Source organism: Sorex araneus, chromosome 1, assembly GCF_027595985.1.
Source record: "Sorex araneus isolate mSorAra2 chromosome 1, mSorAra2.pri, whole genome shotgun sequence".
Lineage (NCBI taxonomy): Eukaryota > Metazoa > Chordata > Mammalia > Eulipotyphla > Soricidae > Sorex > Sorex araneus.
In genome coordinates, this window is record NC_073302.1 from 9,614,112 (window position 1) to 9,637,523 (window position 23,412).

At 40.0% G+C, this 23,412-nt stretch overlaps 1 protein-coding gene across 1 annotated transcript; it reads right to left on the reverse strand.

Annotated features, from left to right (window-relative positions):
- Positions 1-6,347: 6,347 nt before the first annotated feature.
- LOC105943192 (olfactory receptor 50-like) lies at positions 6,348-17,901 on the reverse strand. Its single transcript, XM_012933812.2, has 2 exons — positions 17,413-17,901; positions 6,348-7,298 (listed from the first exon to the last, which is right to left on the reverse strand). Exons 1-2 carry the CDS (start codon positions 17,899-17,901, stop codon positions 6,348-6,350), a joined length of 1,440 nt encoding a protein of 479 aa, XP_012789266.2.
- Positions 17,902-23,412: the final 5,511 nt, after the last annotated feature.

Below are 23,412 nucleotides of genomic sequence, written 5' to 3' on the forward strand. Positions count from 1 at the left end.
GGATGTTGGCCATTGGTGGGTTTGCACAGCGCTGGGGACAGTCCCTTGTTGTGACCGCCTAGCTACTGGAAAAGGGGGGGTCTGGGCAGAAGAGGCCCAGTTTCGATTTGAGCAGGCTTGGAGATCTCGGCCCCAGGTCCCACACACCTGGGTTCCTCTGCCAGTTCCTTCATGTATGAGGCTCGTCTGAACGTGTAGAGAGGGGCCTTGAGCATGGCTAAATTCATGTGAAATAAAACCCACAAATAAATAATAACATCTATTCTTGAAAAAAACCCCACCTTTGATGATAAGTATTGTAGAAATAGTGAAAAACACTGGGTATTTCCAAGAGGAGAGATGCAGGAAACACAGGACCTTAAAATATTGCTGGTCTTACAGACCTCAAATACCAGGTTGTGGCAGAAGAAAGAGAGGAATGAAAAAGTGCACCAGAAGAAACACAAGGACATAGGGCACATTGGTGGTGGTACAGTGAGGTAACAGTATGCACCAAAACCATGATGCCAATCAACAAGCAGTGAGAGGAGGCATGTGGAGGAAGGAAGATCAGACCAGACCTGACACGAAGACAGGGGCGGGGCGGGTAACTTCCACTGTGGTGCTGTGCTGTAAATTGGTGCATCAGTACCACAAACCTAAACCTACTGTAACCATGTTACCTTACTAAAAACTAAATATTGGAAACATCAATTTAGCAATGTTTTCCTTCTATAAAATTTATTTATTTATTTTTAATGCTATTGAATCACTGTGAGGATACTTACAAGGCTTTCAGGATCAAGTCTCAGTCATACAGTGATCAAACACCCATCCCACCACCAAGAACCCCAGCATATCCCCCCCTCACTCCCCCACTGCCTGTGTGACAATTGATTTTCACTTTACTCTCTCTTTACTTTGATTACATTCAATTTTTGACAAAAAAAAACCACTATTATTTTTGGAGTTTGTCCTCCAACAATCAGACATGTCGAAATGGCATCCTTAGATCATATGTTTTCTATTGCTGATAAGAAAGAGCATATGATGTTGCATGGTCGCGAATGCAGCTGCCCAGTTTTGGGATTCTGCTATTTTAGTAATTAAGTCCAGAGGTATTTCTGCCAGCAGCTGCTGCATTCCGAGATTGCTTTGTGTGTCTCTGGGATCGTGGCTGTTCAGGGTTGGAGGAGCTGTTCATGGGCGGCCATTCGGGGTCTCACTAGTATGGGGAGCAGGGTCGGTTCTGCGCACCCCCCAACAATTCGAGATTCCCAACTCGTCCCATCACTGCAAGCTCCTACGTTTATGTCCAATTGGCTCTGAAAGATGGCGGTTACCATGCTGTCACAAAGGAGAAAAGGCCGAGGGACAAAAACCCTTCCTCTCCCAGGGCTGCACGGGACCGTAGGTTAGTTCACAGTCAAGGAGTATATCTGTCAGCAGTCACTGCATTCCAAGATTGGTTTCTGTGCCTCTAGGGTGATGGGCGCTCAGGGGTGGTAGAGCCATACCTTCTATAAAATTCAAGTAAATTTTTAAAACTTAAATGCTGTGATTTACAACTGTGCCCACACTAGATTTTCGGGTGTATAATGTTCCAAAACTAATCCCACCAGCAGTGTCCCCAAGAATTCTATGATTAAAAAATAATAATAGTCACCTTAATTGAGACATTCAAGTTAATGTCACTATTAAGATGATATATTGCTACACAATATGGGGCTGGAGCGATGGCACAGCGGGTAGGGCATTTGCCTTGCATGCAGCCTACCTGGGTTTGATTCCTCCATCCCTTTTGGAGAGCCAGGACAGCTACCGAGAGTATCCCACCTGCATGGCAAAGCCTGGCAAGCTCCCCGTGGCGTAATCGATATGCCAAAAAACAGTAACAAGTCTCACAGTGGAGACATTACTGGTGCCTGCTCAAGCAAATCGATGAGCAACGGGATGACAGTGCTACAGTGCTATTGCTACACATATTCCTTCCCATCCAGAATGCAATAGGAAAAGCACTCCACCTCCAAATTCATAACTTCAATCTAATTAAAATAAAACACTGGTTGGAGAGATGGGACAGAAGGTATCGTGCTTGCCTTTCATGCAGTTTATCTGGGTTCAATCCCTGGCACCCCAGAAGTGGTCCCTGAGCTTAAAAGGCAGGAATAAACCCTAAGCACACCCCACAAAAGAAGAAATTAGATAAAGTCAAATTAAATAATGTTCTACCAAATACTTAATTTTATTCATATGAAGTGCCAAGTCACAAGAGACAAAGATGAACTGGCACAGATTAGAGGTAGTTAAAGAGATGTTAAATAAATGCTGTGTACCATCCTGGATTGCATCCTAGAATACAGAAAGAACATGAGTGGGAAAATTTGGGAAATATTGCTCAAGTGTACAATCTTTTATTATATACAAATATTTAATAAGTAAAATATTGAAGTTAAAAATTATACCATTTACATTAGCATCTCCTTAATGAAACACTTAGGTACAAATTAAAGATGTATAAGAACTATGATAAAATACTAATAAAAGCAGAGAAATAAATAATTGGAGAAATGCTCATGTTCATGTATATGATTGTCAGGCTATCAGTTTTTAACCAATTGGTCTATAAACTCAATGCAATTACAATCATAATCACATGAAATTATTTTATGAATATTAAGAAACTAATTGTAAAGCTTATATGAAGAGGCAAAGGCCCAGAATAGCCAATATAATACTAAAAAAGAGGAATCAAGCTGAAAAACAGACACTATCCAACCTCAAGACTTATAGTAAAGTAACCGAAGTAATCAAGATAAAAGCTAAGTAATCAAGATAGTATGGTATTATAAAAAAACATACACACACACAGAAATGCATCACTGAAGCAGAGAAACCAAAAATTTGCTTCCATAAATATAAGTCAATTGATCTTCCACAAAGGAGCAAAGGCAACACACACACACACACACACACACACACACACACACAATGGTACCAGAAGAACTTGACATAGTATCTCCAAAATGAAATACTTAGGTACAAATAACACAAGAAATATATAAGAACTATATGAGAAAATAACAAATACTAATAAAATCAGGGAGCTAACTAATCAGAGAGGTGCTCATGGACATGATTGTCAGGATATCTTCTGCCGGAGAAGACAATGGAACCAAAAGAATTAAAGGACCACATAGTTTTCACAAAAGTTTATGAAAAATAGATTAGATACAAACATGTAAACCCCAAACCATAGAGTTCTTAGAAGATAATTTAGGGGGAAATCTAGATATTTTAAGTATGTTGATGCCTTTTTAGATACACCAAGATATGAACCATTAAAGAACTAATTGGTAAAGTGAATTCTATTTAAATTAAAAGCTCTTGCCTGAAAAGACATTAGAACCAAGAGCATGAAAGGCCAAGCTGTGGTGGGGGAAACGGTCAAACAGCTGCTGTGCATGTTTTGCATACGGAGACCAGCGTTGAACTGCCTGGTCCCCTAAGCACCACTGGGGTGACCCCAAGTACTGAGTACAATAATAATAAAACAAGACACATCTTGAAAAAATACTTGCAAAAGACATGTCTGATAAAGAATTGCCACTTGAATAAGGTGTTTATTTATTTATTTCTCTTTGCTTTTTGGGTCACACCCAGCAATGCTCAGGGGTTACTCCTGGCTTTGCACTCAGGAATTACTCCTGGCAGTGCTTGGGGGACCATACGGGATGCCGAGGATCGAACCCGGGTCGGCTGCGTGCAAGGCAAACGCCCTACCCGCTGTGCTATTGCTCAGGCCCCTCGAATAAGGTGTTTAAACTGGTTTTTTTTTTTTTGGGTCACACCCAGCGATGCACAGGGATTACTTCTGGCTCATGCACTCAGGAATTACTGCTGGCAGTGCTCAGGGGACCATATGGGATGCTGGAATTGAACCCTTGTGGGCCACAGGCAAGGCAAATGCCCTATCTGCTGTGCTATTGCTCCAGCACCCCGGGTGTATAAACTTTGTAAGAGTGACATATTAATGACAACTTACTTGTTCCACTCACTGTACCATGGTTAAGTAAGGCATATGAAAACAGCACAACCTTGAAAATATTCTGTACATTTAACAAAGCATCAAAATCACAAATTACAAATATGTGAAGTTACAATATAAAAATATAAGGAATAGAAATTACTATTCTCAAACAAACAAAAACACAGTATTGTTAGTCCTCTACTAGGAAATCCCAGAGATTAAGTAATATTTTTCTAATATTATTTCTTAAATTGCAATTATATCTCAAAAATACATGCACATTTTACATGGATATACATATAGAACATAAGTACATTTTATTATATATTGTGAACATTTATTTAATGTAAATTTAAATTTTCAATATTAGTTTCCACAAATAGGAAAAATACTTCTCAAATTTGTAAAATATAGAGTGATTTAAAGAATTATGGATTTAATCTCACACATACATAAGAAGTTATAAACATAATGTAATAATTTTATATGCATTACATTGTAGAATAAGTACTGAGGTCAAGACATTAGCATATTTATCACCTCCTTTAGGTAATTCAACTCTTGTATAATCTGGTGAAAATACTTAACCCTACTCAGCAACTTTCAAATATACAATATCATTCTATATCATACAACCATATTAGTTATGGTTGTCATGCTGTACATTAAAATTTCAATATGCACAATGTAATATCTGTACCCTTTAACTGATATCACCCCAGGTCTTGCCTCCAGGAGCTTCTAAAAACCACCATTCTATTATTTTTTGATTATGTTATTGCCAATTACATGTCTATAATATCAGAAATTAAATATTTTCCCCTTTTTGGGCTATAGCTACTGGGGTTAAGGGCTTCTTTTGGCTCTGTGCTCAAGGATCAATTCTGGTGGTGTTCAGGGGACCATATGGGATGCTGGAGATTGAACCCAGGTCAGCTGAATGCAAAGAAAGCACCTTAATATATATATATATATATATATATATACATATATATAAACATAATATGAGACCAACATCCAAGGACAGTAGAAACTAGAGACAGGAAGATTGGTCCACGGTTGGAAGCTTGCCTCAAATTGCCTCAAGTGCTGGGGGAGAAGAAAGTTGGGATAGAGAAGGGACCACCATGACAAAGATAGTTGGAAATTATCACTCTGGATAAGAACTGCATACAAGCAAACGTAATAATATATCAGAACCTGTGTTTCAAACCATAATACCCCAAAGGGGGAGGGGGAGGGAGGAAATAAGAGAGGAGAAAGGGAGGAAGAAAAGTTTCTGCCATAGTGACAGACTGGGGAGAGGGTGTTGGGAGGGTAACTTGGGACATTGGTGGTAGGAAATGTACACTGGTGGAGGGATGGGTGTTGGAACACTGTATGACTGAAACCTGACCATGAACAGCTTTGTAACTCTGTATCTCTCTACGATTCAATAATAAAAAAAAAAGCAAGCACCCTACTCGCTGTATTATCTCTCCAGTACCAGCATTTAACTTTTTTTAGATTCTACATACTATATTTATCATTCTCTGTCTGGATTATAAAATTACCACACTATATACTTTAAATACACACAAGTGCTGTTAACCACAGAAAAAATATAATCACACAAAAATAGTTTTAATTAGAGTTTAAAATAAAGCAAAATAAGTGATGTGAAGATGCTTTAAAAGTAAAAGCATAATATTCAAAATGTGCCACAAAATTACACCCAAAACAAAAATTTTAAACAGACCAGAAGAAATTTTTTCATATCTTGAGGAGAAAAATTTTTTTTGATACTTAAAGATTGCATATCTGAAAGAAAGACATTGGTGAGGGAAAGTTGGCACTGGAGGTGGAGGTGGTGGTATTGGAACACTGTATGCCTCAAGATCTACTATGAATAATTTTGCAAATCCAGTGCCTTAATTAAAAAATTTGTAATATTTCTTGCAGATGGGAAAACAATTTTTTCCTTGATAGTTATACATTCATGGAAGGAAGGAAGGAAGGAAGGAAGGAAGGAAGGAAGGAAGGAAGGAAGGAAGGAAGGAAGGAAGGAAGGAAGGGAGGGAGGGAGGGAGGGAGGGAGGGAGGGAGGGAGGAAGGAACTAAGTATTTCAAGTGCTCTTAGGACAAGAAACAGCAAAAAAATGGAGTGAAATAAAGATAGTTGTATTTTAGTGTTTTGCTAAAATATTTCATCACAACTCAACTGAGTTAAAACGGTAACTATAGAGGAAAACTGCAGCCAAGCTTAAACAAAGACATGAATATTCATGGAAACATCGTTTTAGAGATAAAAGGATGTTTCCAGAGGATGTGCAGAATTGACAGTCTTCAGGGGAAATGTTTATCGTGATAAAAGTATTCCCCTACTCAGTATATTTCCTAGAGCTCCTTTAATATCTCGATTCCTCAGACTATAGATAAAGGGATTTAGCATGGGAGTTACTAGAGCATACAATACAGATACAATAACATTCTCATCATTAGAGCTTGTAGATGAGGGGAAAAAGTACAGTGCAATAATTGATCCATAGTAAAGAGAAACCACTGTGAGGTGAGAGCCACATGTGGACAAGGCCTTAAAGATCCCTTTGGTGGAGGGGACCCTCAAGATGGTGGTCCCAATGCGACCATAAGAGACCAGGATGCATATGAATGGCAAAGTGATGCTTGCTACTCCCTCAGTGAAGATAACCAAATCATTGACTGTGGTATCGGAGCTGGACATCTTAAGTAGGACAGAAAGGTCACAGAAGAAGTGAGGAACAACTTTGTCTCCACAGAAAGACAGACGGGCCAGGAGAAGGGTGTGCAAAAGGGCACCGGCATAGGATAAGACCCAGGATACAATTACTAGCATGGAACACAGACTCTGACTCATAATGGTGATATAGTGGAGGGGGTGACAGATGGCCACATACCTGTCATAGGCCATGGAGGTGAGAAGGAGGCTGTCCAAAGACCCAAAAATTAAGAAAAAATAAACCTGGGAAACACAGCTAGCATATGAGATAAATTGACTCCGTGTCTGCATATTAAAGAGCATCTTGGGAGCCGTCACTGATGTGAAAGAGATGTCAGAGAAGGCCAAGTGGCTGAGGAAGAAGTACATGGGGGTGTGGAGGCGGGAGTCCAGCCTGATGAGCAGGATGATGAGCAGGTTCCCCAGCACGGTGGTCAGGTACATGGCCAGGAAAAGGGCATAGTACAGGCCCTGTTTCTCTGGCCTGATGGGGAGACCCAGGAGGAGGAACTCAGATGCACAGCTCTGATTATCCCTCCTCATTTTTTCTTTCTTGTGCTGGAGATGAAAAGAGATAGAAATGTGAATGAATGAGAAATTGTTATTCCCAACATGGAACATGATTTTTAAGCTAATTGGTAAGTAAATAATAGCTCAAATGGCTTGTGTTTTTGCCCCACTTATAGACTACTGATGGCATGATATCACCTAGAAACTGACATGATCTCCTTTGGAGAAACAACAATTGTTTAGGTTAACAGTCTCGAAACAACAGGTGTTTAGATTAGATCCTATGGAAGTATGAAGATTCAAGATGTTCAATGAGGGGCTGGAGAGATAGCACAGAGGGTAGGGCATTTGCCTTGCACGCGGCCGACCCGGGTTCAAATCTCAGCATCCCATATGGTCCCCTGAGCACGGCCAGGGGTAATTCCTGAGTGCAGGGCCAGGAGTAACCCCTGTGCATCGCCAGGTGTGACCCAAAAAAGCAAAAAAAAAAAGATGTTCAATGAAAAATACGAAATTAGAAATTAGACTAACCAATGCCCAAGTTCAAGTCAAGATCAGTTAGAAATTTTTAGAATTGCTAATAGAGGCCCTCAATTTGGTCCTTTGGACTTCCCTTTTTCATTTTGGGGGGTAATGAGGTTGCTCACAGCAGGAAGCTCTCGAGAGGGCTTATTCTTGGTTATCAGAGGACCATATATGGTGTTGGAGACCAAACTGGGTTGGCTATATGCAAGGAAAGAGCTTTAACCCCTGTATTATCTCTCTAGCCCCTGTTAGACTTTGTTAAATGTTCCCCTTCCTCTTGCACAAACTTTTGCTAGTGCTATATTTTTGTTGGATTCAATCAAAGTAAGAACTTTGATGTACTGTTTTCCGTCTACTCATAACCAATGTTGCAAGCAAACTTGTTTTGAGAGTTATTATTATATCAAGATGCCATCAGTAATATTCATCAGGGTACTTTTAAAAAGACAAGGTTTATGACTTACAAGAAATGCATATGATAGGTATTCTTTGGACCTCATGTGAGGTACTCACTCTATACATTCATTTGTTCTCTCTATAGGAAAAAGAGGTAGAGGGGTGCTTGGGTCTGGAGTCCCTTTAATGGGTAGAAGTTGAAGGTCGAGAGTTGACTGAACTAATTCTTCATTGGTGAATTTAAAATACTTGAGTCACAATTAAAATAACCAGAAAAAAATAGTGACCCAAACACCCCAAATAACAAGCTACATTAAAATTTTAAAGCACAGATTAATTGGGAAATATGGTCTAACTCTATAGACTGACATATGACTAAGGATATATTTATTCAGGATAGATATCTTTGAAGTGGGTATACTTCAAAGTTTGATTATACTATAATCAAACTTATGTAAAGCACTTTCATATCAAATTTTTTAACCGACAGAACCTACACTACATCTTCTCTGAGTTTTCATATATTATTATTAATTTTTGATACTTGGTGGAAGTATTGTATGTATGTGGTCAAGATAAGCACATGAAAGAAAATATCTATATATTTAATATGGAAAGATCTAGTGGCATACTTTGACAAATTCTTTTTAAGGAAATCTTTGCTACTTTTCAATATTTTCAGTTTACCATCACTATTCAGTGGAGTATTCATGGAATGTATAGAGTCTTTCTCTTTTAATTTCTTATAATATTCCTCATGTTAAGACACATAATTCTTTTTTCAATTCTTAGAACACTAGGAGATATTTTGAATTTTCCATTCCTACTTGGAAATATGAAGCTCTTTCCATCAAATAACACCTAGTTTTCATTCTCTTAGTCGAGGTGTTATGCCTATAAAATGCAACTGACAATTTTCTTCATACAGTAGCACTATATGAAGCATTTTGCTAATGCCACTGTCACGGTTATCCCATTGCTCATCGATTTGCTCGAGTGGGCACCAGTAACGTCTCCATTGTGAGACTTGTTGTTACTGTTTTTGGCATATCAAATTCACCATGAGTAGCTTGCCAGGCTCTGCCGTGCGGGCGAGATACTCTTGGTAGCTTGCCGGGCTCTCCGAGAGGGGCGAAGGAATTGAGCTTAGGTCGACCGTGTGCAAGGCAAACTCCCTAGTCGCTAGGCTATCACTCCAGTCCATTTTGCTAATAGCATAATTTATTTCCCTCTTTGTATTAGTTCATCTTGGATCTGTCATGTGAACAATCACAAAATAAGTAGGGAAAAACACTATGGTCTTCATACCAAAAAGTAAGATTTACACAATGATAGGTACATTCAATCTATGAATCTTTCTTCTTGAGGTCAAGAATACTTAGACTAGAGCATCATCATTCATGTTCAGGACCAACAAGAAATCACATTACATTCTAATTCTCCCTGTTTGATTACATTTATAGCCACAATTCCTAAATTCCTCAGTTTCCTACATGAAGATTCTTATCAATAATGATTTTTATCACAATAAAGTGCTAACAAGTTTTACTCCTGTCCTGACATTGCTATTCAAGTGATACACACATATACCTTCAGCTAAAATGCATAGTAGGTTCCTTCATTTCTTTCTGGAAGACACAAAATACAGTGAAGCAGCTGGGTTCTCTAGGTGTCTCAAAGATGCATTAAAAATGAAAATAATCACCACTTAAAAACCAAGCAATATAGATATATAGACACACACTTGCTTACAGTTCCTGAACACTGAGCCTGGGATCTAACTTAATGAATCATGAATAAAGTGGGGGGAGGATAAGATGTTGGGCATCTTTACATCAAGGTTTCAAATTAGATCCAAAGAGGAAATGTAATTGCTTCATTGTCTTTGGCTCCCTTGAGGATAGAACTTTTGTTTAGCAGCAATAGAAGAGTTCTTCTCCCCAAGAGGAATAAAAACAATAACCATATAGCAGCCTCTAGAAATGTGGTGTGGCTCTCACACTTTCTGTCTCATCCCTAACTTTGGGGAGAAAGTGAGTCGGAGTCAATGACAACCCAAAATAGAGAAGTTGATTGTGTTTATATATGTTGCTTTTTCTGAACCCCATCCTTTCCCAAGAACGTCTGAATAGTCCAATCCTTTCCATCTCTGAACAAAGGACTGAACAAATTTACATGGTGTCATCACAACTGGACTAGGGGCAAAGAATGGAGTTAGGTCTCAGATACATTCGCTCTTGCCCCAGAGCCTTGGAGTTAATATTCTCTGGATACAATGTCATTATCATAGAATAATCTCAGGATATGCTTTCCACTAAAACACCTTACACAAATGATGTCCAAAATGTATATATCACCAACTCATATATAAACATGTATCAACATCTCCAAGTCCAGAATCAAATAAATATCATGTTATTTGGAGTTTTCTATGAGAAATGAAGCTGTGTGAATATTTACATATAATTCCTTTTTTGTATTTTATGATAATATACATCTATAATTAAAAATTATATTTGTAGCCTTTATTTTTATGGCCCACCATCAGGGTCCTGGGGAAGACTGGGAACTATTCTCAGTAATACTCCTTAACAATTCCTGACAGTGCACGTTTGACTAAGAAATGCTTGGGGTTATGCAGTGCCAGGGAACTAACTTAGGCCTTCAAACACATGATCTAACATTTGGGCTGTATCCCTGACCCTGGAAACAATATATACAAGAAATTTGATAGATAGACAGACAGACAGACAGACAGACAGACAGACAGATAGATAGATAGATAGATAGATAGATAGAAAGATCTATATATAGATCTATCTATCTATCTTCTAGATCTTATAAATCTTATAGATAGAAAGATCTATCTTTTAAATCTATCTGGATAACTCATAGGTTTGAGTTATACAATGTGCTGGAGCGGTAGCACAGTGGTAGGGCATTCGCCTTTCATACAGCCGACCCATGGTGTATTGGATATGCCAAAAACAGTAACAACAAGTCTCACAATGAGAGACATTACTGGTGCCTGCTCGAACAAATTGATGAGCAATGGAATGAGAGTGACATGGCAGTGACAGTGAGTTATACATTTGAGTTATACATATTCAAATATATCTCAAATATATGTAGATATACACACTTTATTACAGCATTCCTTGAAATATACAAAAACATATGTATGGATAATGAAACTGGCATATATACACAATGGAAGATTACTCACCTATGAGAAAAGATAAAATTTTGCAGTTCAATGAAACCTGGATGGAATTGAAGGATATAATGCTAAGTGGAGTGAGTCAAAAGTAAAAGATGAATACCAGATGATTTCTCTGATACGTAAAATACTTTTTAAAAAGCAAGGAACCATTTATTTTTTTATTTTTTTATTTTTTTAAATTTTTTTATTAGTTTATTTTTAATTAGAGAGTCATCGTGAGGGTACAGTTACAGATCCATACATTTTTGTGCTCATGCTTCCCCCATACAAAGTTCAATAACCCATCCCTTCACCAGTGCCCATTCTCCACCACCCGTAAACCCAACATCCCTCCCCCCCTCCCCAGACCCGTCTCCCCCCACCCCACCCTGCCACTATGGCAGGGAATTCCCTTTTGTTTTCTCTCTCTGATTAGGTGTTGTGGTTTGCAATAGAGGTGTTGAGTGGCCATTGTGTTCAGTCTCTAGTCTGTATTCCACCCGCCTCACCCTTCCCCCACATGACCTCAACCACATTTTACTTGGTGGTCCCTTCCCTGAGTTACCCAGAATGAGAGACCAGCCTCCAAGCCATGGAAACATTCTCCTGGTACTTATTTCTACTATTCTTGGGCGTTAGTCTTATAGTCTATTATTCTATATTCCACAGATGAGTGCAATCTTTCTATGTCTGTCTCTCTCTTTCTGACTCATTTCACTTAGCATGATACTTTCCATGTTGATCCACTTATATGCAAACGTCATGAAGGAACCATTTAGTTCCCAACAAAAATAAGCCTTGAGATATTGCCAACACAATGATGAATTGAGGCAGCAAAAAGGGGGGAAAGTATCTGAGGACATGGGGGAGGGATATTGATATTTTGGTGGAGGAGGCTTTGAAGTAGCACTGCAAGTTTAAAACAATACAGAAGAAACTTGCAAATATCATGACCTCAAAGCTTTTCGATGTAAAAAAGTTTTAAAAATTAGTCACTGTCACTGTCATTTCATTGCTCATCGATTTGCTGGAGCGGGCACTAGTAACTCCATTGTGAGTCTTGTTACTGGTTTTTTTTTGGCATATCAAATACACCCCGGGTAGCTTGCCAGACTCTGCCGTACGGGCGAGATACTCTCGGTAGCTTGCCGGGCTCTTCGAGAGGGGTGGAGGAATCGAACCCAGGTCAGCTATGTGCAAGGCAAATGCCCTACCCACTGTGCTATCACTCCAGCCCTTAAAAATTACTATATGGAAGAAATACAAATGGCCAAAAGGCACATGAAAAAATGCTCTTCATCACTAATCATCAGGGAGATGCAGATCAAAACAACTGTGAGATACCACCTCACACCACAGAGACTGGCACACATCCAAAAGAACAGAAGCAACAGCTGTTGGCGTGGATGTGGGGAGAATGGGACTCTCCTACACTGCTGGTGGGAATGCTGACTGGTTCAACCCTTCTGGAAAACAATATGGTCGCTCCTAAAAAATTAGAAATTGAGCTCCCATTTGACCCAGCAATACCACTTTTGGGAATCTATCCCAGAGAGGCAAAATGGTATAGTTGAAATGACATCTGCACTTGTATATTCGTTGCAGCACTGTTTACAGTAGCCAAAATCTGGAAAAAACCCGAGTGCCCTAGAACAGATGACTGGTTAAAGAAACTTTGGTACATTTACACAGTGGAGTACTATGCAGCTGTCAGAAAAGACGAAGTCATGAACTTTGCATATAAGTGGATCACCATGGAAAGTATCATGCTAAGTGAAATGAGCCAGAAAGAGAGAGACAGACATAGAAGAATTGCACTCATATGTGGAATATAAAACAACAGAATGGGCCGCTCCCCACCCAGACAAGAACCAGAGCGACCACACAGATGAAACAGCTCCTCTGCTCCTTAAGGACTATAATCCTGGAGGGCTACTAATCACTTTTGGCACCCAGCGGCTTCTTACAGAAATGCATCTAGACTGTGAATGAGCTACAACCCCAGGCTGTCCGGGGAGAGGAAAGGTTTTTCTCTCTCTGCCTTGTCTTTTGGTGACTTCTGGCAGAAATCTCTCTGACTTAATACTAAAATATCAGAAATCCAAAACTGCGCGGCCACTGTTGCAGCCACGCGAGCTCATATATTCTCATTCTCAGCAATGGAAAACAAATTATTAAATAATGCCTTTTCAGCAGGTTTGATTATTGGAAAATTCTAAATAATAACAGTGAGTTCTCTGTTGAAATATTGAATGTACTCAAAGTATAGAGAGTAAAGTAAAGATCATTAGCCACTCAGGAGAGGGGGTATATCGGGTTCTTGGTGGTGGAACATGTGCACTAGTGAAGGGATGAGGGTTTGACCATTATATGACTGAGACTTAAACCTGAAAGCTTTGTAACTTTTTTCATGGTGATTGAATGAAATAAAAATTAAAACTCAAAAAAAAATAATTAAAACAACAGAATGGGAGACTAACACCCAAGAATAGCAGAAATAAGTACCAGATTTGCTCCATGACTTGGAAGCCACCCTCACATGCTGGGGGAAAAGGCAGTTCAGATGGAGAAGGGGACACCAAGTAAAATGTGGTGGGAGGACCCGCTCAGGATGGGAGACGCATGCTCAAATCAGACTGTAAAAAGAACATGATGGCCACCCAATACCTCCATTGCTAACCACAACACTCAAAAGGAGAGAGAGAACAAAAGGGAATGCCCTGCCACAGAGGCGGGGTTGGGGGGGATGGGGTGGAGGGTTAGGAGGGATGATGGAGTCATCAGTGGAGAACGGGCACTGGTGGAGGGAATGGGTACTCAAGCTGCGTATGACTTAAACAATCATGAGAATATGTAAATCTGTATCTGTACCCTCACGGTGATTCATCAATAAAAATATTAAAGACTAACTAACTAAATAAATAAAAGTATAAAAATGGCAAAAATACTATATGGAAAGAGAGATAATAATGGGTGAAATGGACAGAGCAGGTACAGTGCTTGGGGATGTAGGGAAACTATTTTGGGTTTAACATAATGGAGTCTATACAGAAGTCACTGTCATTGCATTGCTCATCGATTTGCTAGAATGGGCACCAGTAACGTCTCCATTGTGACACTTGTTGTTACTGTTTTTGGCATATCTAATACGCCACAGGGAGCTTGCCAGGATCTGCCCTATGGGCGAGATATTCTCAGCAACTTGCTGGGCGTTCCGAGAGGAGCAGAGGAATCGAACCCAGGTCGGTCACATGCAAGGCAAACACCCTGCTATTTCTCCAGCCCTTATACAGAAGTACAACATCAAAATTTACAAGGTTATCACCAGAAAATAAAAGACAGGTCTCCCCTAGACCTCATCTCAGGAAGACTTCTCACTCTGCAATTCACCATAAGCTTGCTCTGAGGGCACTGTTTGTACTTGACCCAATATCAGGCAGATACTGAGCCTCCCAATTATGAACCAGGTCCATCTCCATACTCTTATGCTCACCTAATACATACACACTACCAACAAATTTTGTCACTCTCTGAATGTACCTCATTGATGCTTGTTCTCTAGCTTGGTCTTAGGAGAAGGTGGATATGGCCCTCAAGTTCTGTGCACACAGGATGAGTTGCACTTAGACCACAAGCAGCTATTTTGCTATAAACTTAGGGACTGATAGAAATCCTCACAGTGCATGTCGAATTAGGTTCTGATTATGCAGGTGTAAGCTTTGGGGGAGACGGGTGGACCATTGAGTCAAAACCCCATCACTCTCCTAAAACACCACTATTTAGACAAGCTCCTGTGACAAATCCCACCCATATAGTGGCCAGCCCTCCACCTCCACGCCACTCTGTCTGCTCTGAACGTGGCACGATCAGCATGTGATGAGATAATAAAAAGCCACCCAAGTGACATACAGTCAGTGATCTGATCAATCTTCCCTTCCTAAAGGCTCACAAACTTCTCTATCGGTCTCCCAAGGTCCCATTGGAACATAAACTCATGAGAACAGAGAGAGAGAACGGAATGCTTCATTTAGGGCACTGCACGGACACACATACCAAGTGCTTCATGAGTAGATGAGAGATGAAGGCACAGTCTGTCCTGTTGGGGAACAGCCAGACACGTTGCACACTGGGTCGGGGCAGACATAGGGTGAAGGATGATGGCTAGAGAAACCACTCGGGGAGACTACTGATGGCCACTCACTTTATTGCCAAATACACACATATTTTATAGAGGGTCTCAGCTGAAGAGGATGGTCCAATCACACAAAGTTTAGCATCACTGACCTATCCCCTTTCCAACTCTGCTTTGCTCCGGCCCCATCCCAAATAGGGCTAGGTGCTGCAGGTAGGAATGACTTGCTAAGCGTAAGTGACAATTCTTGGGGGGTTGGGTGAGACTCAAGGCCAGATACCTGGTGCTTGTGAAACGCGCCCAGACACTCTCTACTGGGTGCTATGCAGGGACAGGTGTTATCTGCTCTGGCACCTGCTGCCATGCTCCACACTGTCCCTCTGCCCATAGTTTACAAAGAATTAGTTAAATCCTGGCACTAAAGAGACATTACTACCTGACATTGTCCTAAAAGATTAGCGCTATTGCCACTGATGAATTGCTATAGACAATTTTTTTGGGAAGAACAATGAGAAAAACATTACTCCTCATTATTGCCCTTTGCCTTCAACATAGCTAAAGAATCTACAACCTGTTACGTGTGAAATGCCAAAATAAAACAAAAAGATATTACCACCTGAAAATACAAATGACTTAATGACCTCATGGCTCAATACTTATTTACCCAATCCATTTTCTATTACTTAAAATAAATTTTTCATAAGTACACATGAGATCTGACATATTTCAATATTCCATAAGAATTAGTTACTTTGACATGACTATTGAATAGAGACAAAATCTCATCATTACAAGTATTTATTTAAGTCATAAAAATTTATTTGAATTCCTACCTTCTATATAAGACCATTTCCAGCAGTACTGATATATTAGCAGCCTCTCCTGGATATTTTATTACTGAATATGTGGGTCTAATAACTTAGCCATTGGAAAAATGCAGAGGATATTGGATCGAGCATAAACTCATGCTTTTAAGGAAGTAAAATTGAATCATTGAAATATTATAGTGGTGATGTCAGAATTTTAAAAATAGGAAGTGGGATTTCCATTTTTGTAACAGTGTCTTTAGATATCTCCTTTACATGACCCCTAGAAATCTGATGACAGAAAGCCTGTTTTTTATGTTAATGGATGGATACAGATGAATATCCTTCCTTATTCCTGCCAATCAGCATCTTATCAATATTATACATGCCTTAAAAAGGACAGCATTCACTCTAACCACCCGTAAGGAAGTGTAAGAGTCACTGAGAGTTAGTCTGGGCAATGAAAGCAAATGATGTATGTCAGCAGAGTGTGACAAGAGAAATTCCAAACTCTCTGGAATACCAACCTCTTTGTGTATAGAGTTTCAACTGAATACTCAAAATATGGAATATTCCCCTAACTGGAATAATAGGTTCCATCTTCATTTGAATTTATATATCATAGAAGATTCATATTAAGTTATCTGACCTACAGAACTTCATCTTATTAACAAGCATTTTTAGAGCATGTTTCATATCTCTGTTTCTCAAACTATAGATGAAAGGGTTCAGCATAGGGGTGACTATCATATACATCACAGAAGCAGCTATTTCTTTACTACTGGAGACAGAGGAAGAGGAGAAAAAGTACACTTCTGCAATTGTTCCATAGTACAAAGCAACAACTAGGAGATGGGAACCACAGGTAGAAAGGACTTTGACGAATTTCTTACGGGAGGGATTCCTCAGAACAGTGGCCCATATACGAACATAAGAGGCCATGATACTGAAGAAAGGCAGGGAAACAATCAATCCTCCCTCAACGAAGATGACAAGTTCATTGAGTGAGATGTCGGAACAACTCATCTTCAGGAGTGCTGTGAGATCACAAAAGAAGTGTGGGATGGCAATGTCAGCACAGAAGGACACTTGGACCAAGAGAAGGGTGTGCAACAGAGAGTGGAAGCAACATAACAGCCAGGATATGGTTACTAATGAGACACAGCGTTCCTGCCTCATTATGGTGGTGTAGTGGAGTGGCTGACAGATGGCCACATACCTGTCATAGGCCATCACTGCAAGTAAGAAATTATCCAGACAACCAAACCATATGAAAAAATACATCTGTGAAACGCATCCTGCATAGGGGATGGACTTGTGATTACTCTGCATGTCCACCAGCATTTTGGGCACAGTGACAGATGAGAAGGACACGTCAGTGAGAGCCAAGGCACTGAGGAAGAAGTACATGGGGGTGTGGAGGCGGGTGTCCATTCTGATGAGCAGGATGATGAGCAGGTTCCCCACCACTGTGGCCAGGTACATGACCAGGAAGAGGGTGAAGAACAAACCCTGTTGTTCTGGGGGTATGGGGAGCCCCTGGAGGAGGAACTCAGACACAGTGGTCTCGTTCTCTCTTTTCATGCTGCTCCTGTCTTTCCTGAAAATCAAAGAAAGAAGGAAAAGTCTGGAACATGGGTAGGCCTAATGGTATAGAAACATCATCTTATATGAAATTTGAACCTTATCCTAGGCTTCTGCTCATTTCTCACAGGTGTGGATGGATGAGCTATAGTCTGTACAGTTTATGCCCCAGTGATGAATGAGACCCTCAGTGACTAATAAAATTCCCCTCATTGATGTCATAGAACATTTGTCTGTAACCCATCACCATTTAATAGACCAGTTTGTTTGAGGTACTAAACAAAACACTAAGTACCTAACAGTAAGCAAGAAGTCGGATCTATGTTATGTTGAAGAAGTTTACACCTTTAGCTCATGCCTGTTAGTATTTTACAATGGTAAATAAGACACGGGTATCAAGGACAATGGACACACAATGGACAGTATTGCTCTATAGTTGAAAGCCTGCCCCATGAGCTGGGGGAGAAGGCACCTGGGATAGAGAAGAGATCACTAAGTCAACCATTGTTGTAGGGATCATTCAATATGGGAGATGTATGCTGAAAGTGGATAAAGGACCAAACATGACAGCCTCTCAATATTCATATTGAAAACCCATTATGCCCCAAAGTGGAGAGAGAGTATTGGGGAAATTGTCTGTCATAGAGATAGGGGGAGGGTTGGGAAGTGTATGCTGGGGGATACTGGGGACATTGGTGGTGGAAGATGTGCACTGGTGAAGGATGGATGTTCAATCATTGTATGACTGAAACTCAAATGTGAAAGCCTTATAACTGTATCTTACAGTTATTATAAAAATAAAAAGACCTGGGCATTAGGACATAGCTATCTGACAGTCACTTTAAAATGATGTGAAGTTCTCTATACTGAAATAGAATATCATCAGTGAAACTGACTGGATCCTGTCAGAGATATTTAGTACTTTCTGTCACAAAAAGTTCTCATCACAGTTAATAATAGTGATGAATGTTGAGCATTAAGATATACTATATCAGGTACACTTGCAAGAGCTTTACATAATCTTTGTATTTAGAGTACAAATAAAACAACATCTTAACTTTATTATGAGAAATAGTAGATAAGTGTGCAAAGGTATATCATTCCTAGGTCAAATATGTGAAATAAAAATATGGATATGTTCAATCTATTTCCTAACCATCTATACTGCTTTCATATTTTTAATTAGTTATGATAACCAGGCATACTACATGATATCATTTCACATCTGAAAATGTGATCAAGCTTGTACATCACACAATTCATACATTTAACTCTCAAATATGTCTGGAGTGATAGCACAACACGTAGAGCGTTTGCCTTGCACAGGTCAACCCGGGTTTGATTTCTCCGTTTCTCTCTGAAAGCCCAGCAAGCTACCGAGAGTATCCCACCTGCACGGCAGAGCCTGGCAAGCTACCCGTGGCATATTCAATATGCCAAAAACAGTAACAACAAGTCTCACAACGGAGATGTTACTGGTGCTGCTCGAGCAAATCGATGAGCAATGGGATGGCAGTGATACAGTGATACTCTCAAATATATATTTTGAAAGTAACATGCCATACCATATGTCATGTCTGCATGACATATGGTAATTTGTGTACCCTTCATTTTGTAGATGTGATAAAACTATGGCTTAAAACATAAATGACCCAAGCGAGATTATGCAGTTCTCTGATATCAACTCCAGAATCACATTCTCCCTGCTTGGAAGTCAGGTTAGGGATTAGGGCAATCAGACTGGTTTTTGTATTTAAATATAGAAATCAAGTCTTCCTCAGAGACCAGGATCTTGTTCAGGGACTTTGGTCCTCTCCCTTCAGGTTCAGTAAGGAGGATAGTGACCTCACCCATGTGTGAAGGTCTGGTTGCTTATTGACATGTAAAATGTGTGTCCTAACATCCTCACTGTGAAACCAGAAGATTAATAGACCATCACTAACCAGGGACCTTGACTGAGCCTTGAGTTTGTATAGAAAAAAGCTAAGCATGAGCTGGAGTAGAGCAATTAGGCTTTTCCAAAAGTTCGGGGTCTGTAGCAATAGCACAGCGGGTTGGGCATTTGCCTTGCACTTGGCCGACCCAGCATCCCATATGGTCCCCCGAGCACCGGTAGGATTAATTCCTTAGTGCAGAGCCAGGAGTAACCCCTGAGCATCGCCCGGTATGACCCAAAAAGCAAAAGTATGACAAGGGTTATGTGCGCATGTCTCCTTAACCTTCTCCCTGTCATGTCACATTTGGGCAAATAAGAAACTCCATGAGGAAAACACTTGATATATGGAATATCATTAAGTACTTCCTCTTCATAATCAGCCATTATATGCCATCCTAGCACTGAATAATTTGTGTGTATTTCCCAATTTAAGCCTCAGTATAGCATTATAATCAAGAATTAATTCCCTTTTATTAATTCCAGTTAATAAACTGGATCTCAGAATCAATTATATAAGTGCCAAACCAGGGTTAGACCTGAGTGTGATCTACTGATATAATTGGCAGCATAGGCTTCTGTGATGCCAATATTAATGTGAAGACTTCTTATTGTTGGAGATGCACACCAATCTGCCTGCTCAAAGCAGAACTATGTCCTCCATGGAAAGTCTGCTGAACTGACCAGGTATTCAGGTCCAATTTATTCACTGATACCACCACAGAAATGATGTGGTGAACATAAAGTGAACATAAAGTTCAGTGACATAAAGGATGTCACTGAACACTTATAAATACATAAACTTGGAGTGGTATGCAAAGGTAACTAAATAATAAAATGCAAGATCACAGATTGCCACATAACATATATTTCAAGCCATCTCTTTTGTCATGGTCATCTGTAAATTCAGAAAACTTCTACTCCCTGTTAGAGAACACAGCTCTGTCTTTTTTAGAATCTGAAATCTCGTTACTTAACATGTGTTGGTGTACAAAGATAAAATATGGTAGTAATAGAACAAGAGTAAGGCAGATATTGATTACAAGACCCCCAAACACATTATGAAGCAACTTTGCTTATGGGAGACTTTTTAGTGCTGTGTTTTCTGGTAAATGAGAGGAAAAGAATCAAGTTAAGAGTCATTTATCTCTGTCTGTGTCTGTCTTATGTCTCTATATTTCATTTTTTCCTTATGTTTATCTGTACTTTTTTCTCTATTTATAGAAAATATGACAGAACTTTTGAAGAAATGTATGTGTGCCCACACTACACTGGCCAGAATCAGCACAAATACAACGAATGTATGTACAATTTTCTAAGAACATAGAGACACAACTCACTCTTCTAGATTCCCAAATTCATGCTTATCTCTCCACTCTTTGGTAGGTCAAGTGCCTTCTAATCCAGTTTCGGATTTCTCAAATTCTGCTATAGACATCAGGAATAAAAGAACTGGGAAAGGTATCCATGACCCCATAACCTTCTGAGCTTCTTGTGTCTGTCCTTGAACTCCAGGGCAGTAAGGAGAATGCCATTTTATAAACCTCACAGAGGACCAAGGTAATATCCCTAAGCTCTTGGTTAAGGAAAGACAGTAAGGTAATTGCCTCTAGTCCAATCAGACCCTGGGGAAAAGCCAGTGCAGAAGCTAGAGGGACTGAACTGTGGCAACCACTTGAGAGAGTGGCCTTGGTGTCAGGGGCATCCTGAGATGATGCATGTTGGTTCACAGTTACAGGTGGGAATAGGAGTGGATTGAATAGTGCTCCTGTCTGAGCATGGCATTTGGCATTTGGCATTGACAACTAATGTTGTCAATGCAGTGATATAGACAGGACTGGAAGCAGGACTCTGCCTATCATTCATTGTTGACCCTAAGTAACAAAAGGAATTTTTATTAACTTTGTTTCAACCGCTGTAAAATAAAATAACTATGTCATCCTGAAACTTCTATATGGATTTAATATTCATGCACACAAATGCAAAATTAATGTCCATTATTTCTGTCATTAATTTTGCATATCCCAGCAATATATAAGTGCATCTATAGTCATGATGTTGCTATAGAATTGATAGTTATTGAAATACTTGGCCAATTGATTATAAATTTGCAGTTATAAATACTTCTATCAGATTTCCAAGGGTAGGAAAGTTATACATGCACACCACCAATAAATTTTGTCACTCTCTGAATGTACCTCATTGATCCTGGTTCTCTAGCTTGGTCTTAAAAGAAGGTGGACATGGCCCTCAAGTTCTGAGCAGACAGGATGAGTTGCACCTAGACCACAAGCACGTTTTTGGCTATAAAGTTAGGGACTGATAGAAATCCTCGTAGTGCTTGTCAAGTTAGTTGCTGATTAAGCAGTTGTAAGCTATGGGGAGATGGGTGGACTATTGAGTCAAAATCACATCACTCGGCTCTTTCTCTCTCGGCATTTCCTTTCCCTGGTGGTGGCTTGGTGAGTGCCATCTTATAAGGCCCACTGAAGAGAGGTATGAACTTGTAGTGATGGGATCTCATGACTGGGAGCATTACCAGTGCTAATCTCCGCTGAGATGTGATCTGAGCGGCTGCACATGTGCGGGTCCCTCCGTTGCTGAAGGACCACGACCCTGGAGGCCACTAAACAGTGGTACGAGCTTGCATTGATGCAATTTCTGGCAGAAATTTCTCTGGAGTTAGTTACTAAAATACTAAAATAGAGAAATTCAAAACTGCATGGCGGCGACCTCATTTGCTCTTCATTCTCAGCAATGGAAAACAAATTATCAAATGTTGCCTTTTCCACAGGTCTGATTTTTTGGGGAAAATTTCAAATAATAATAGTGAGTTTTCTGTTGAAATATTAAATGTAATCAAAGTGAAGAGAAAGTAAAGTTAAAATCATCAGCCACACAGGCAGGGGGGTGGGGGTGGAATGGGAGGTATACTGGAGTTCTTGGTGGTGGAATGTATGCACTGGTGAAGGAATGGGTGTTTGATCAATGTATGATTGAGACTTAAGCATGAAAGCGTTGTAACTTTTCACATGGTGATTCAACAAAAATAAAAAAAAAAACCCAACACATCTCTCTCCTAAAACACCACTATTTGGCCAAGCTCCTGTGACAAATCCCACCCATATAGTGGCCAGCCCTCCACCTCCACGCCTACTCTGGCTGCTCTGAACATGGCAGGATCAGCATGTGATGAGATGATAAAAAGCCACCCAAGTGACATACAGTCAATGATCTGATCAATTTTCCCTTCCTAAAGGCTCACAAACTTCCCTATCGGTCCACCAAGGTCCCATTGGAATATAAACTCATGAGAATAGAGAGAGAGAACGGAATGCTTCATTATGGACACTACACGGACACACACCAGGTACTTCATGAGTAGGTGAGAGATGAAGGCACAGTCTGTCCTGTTGGGGAACAGCTTTTCCCCAACGTGCCCAGACATGTTGCACATTGGGTCAGGGCATACGTGGGGCAAAGGATGACGAGCAAGCAGAGAAACCACTCGGGGAGACAACTGATGCCACTCACCTTATTGCCGAATACACACATATTTTACAGAGGGTCTCAGCTGA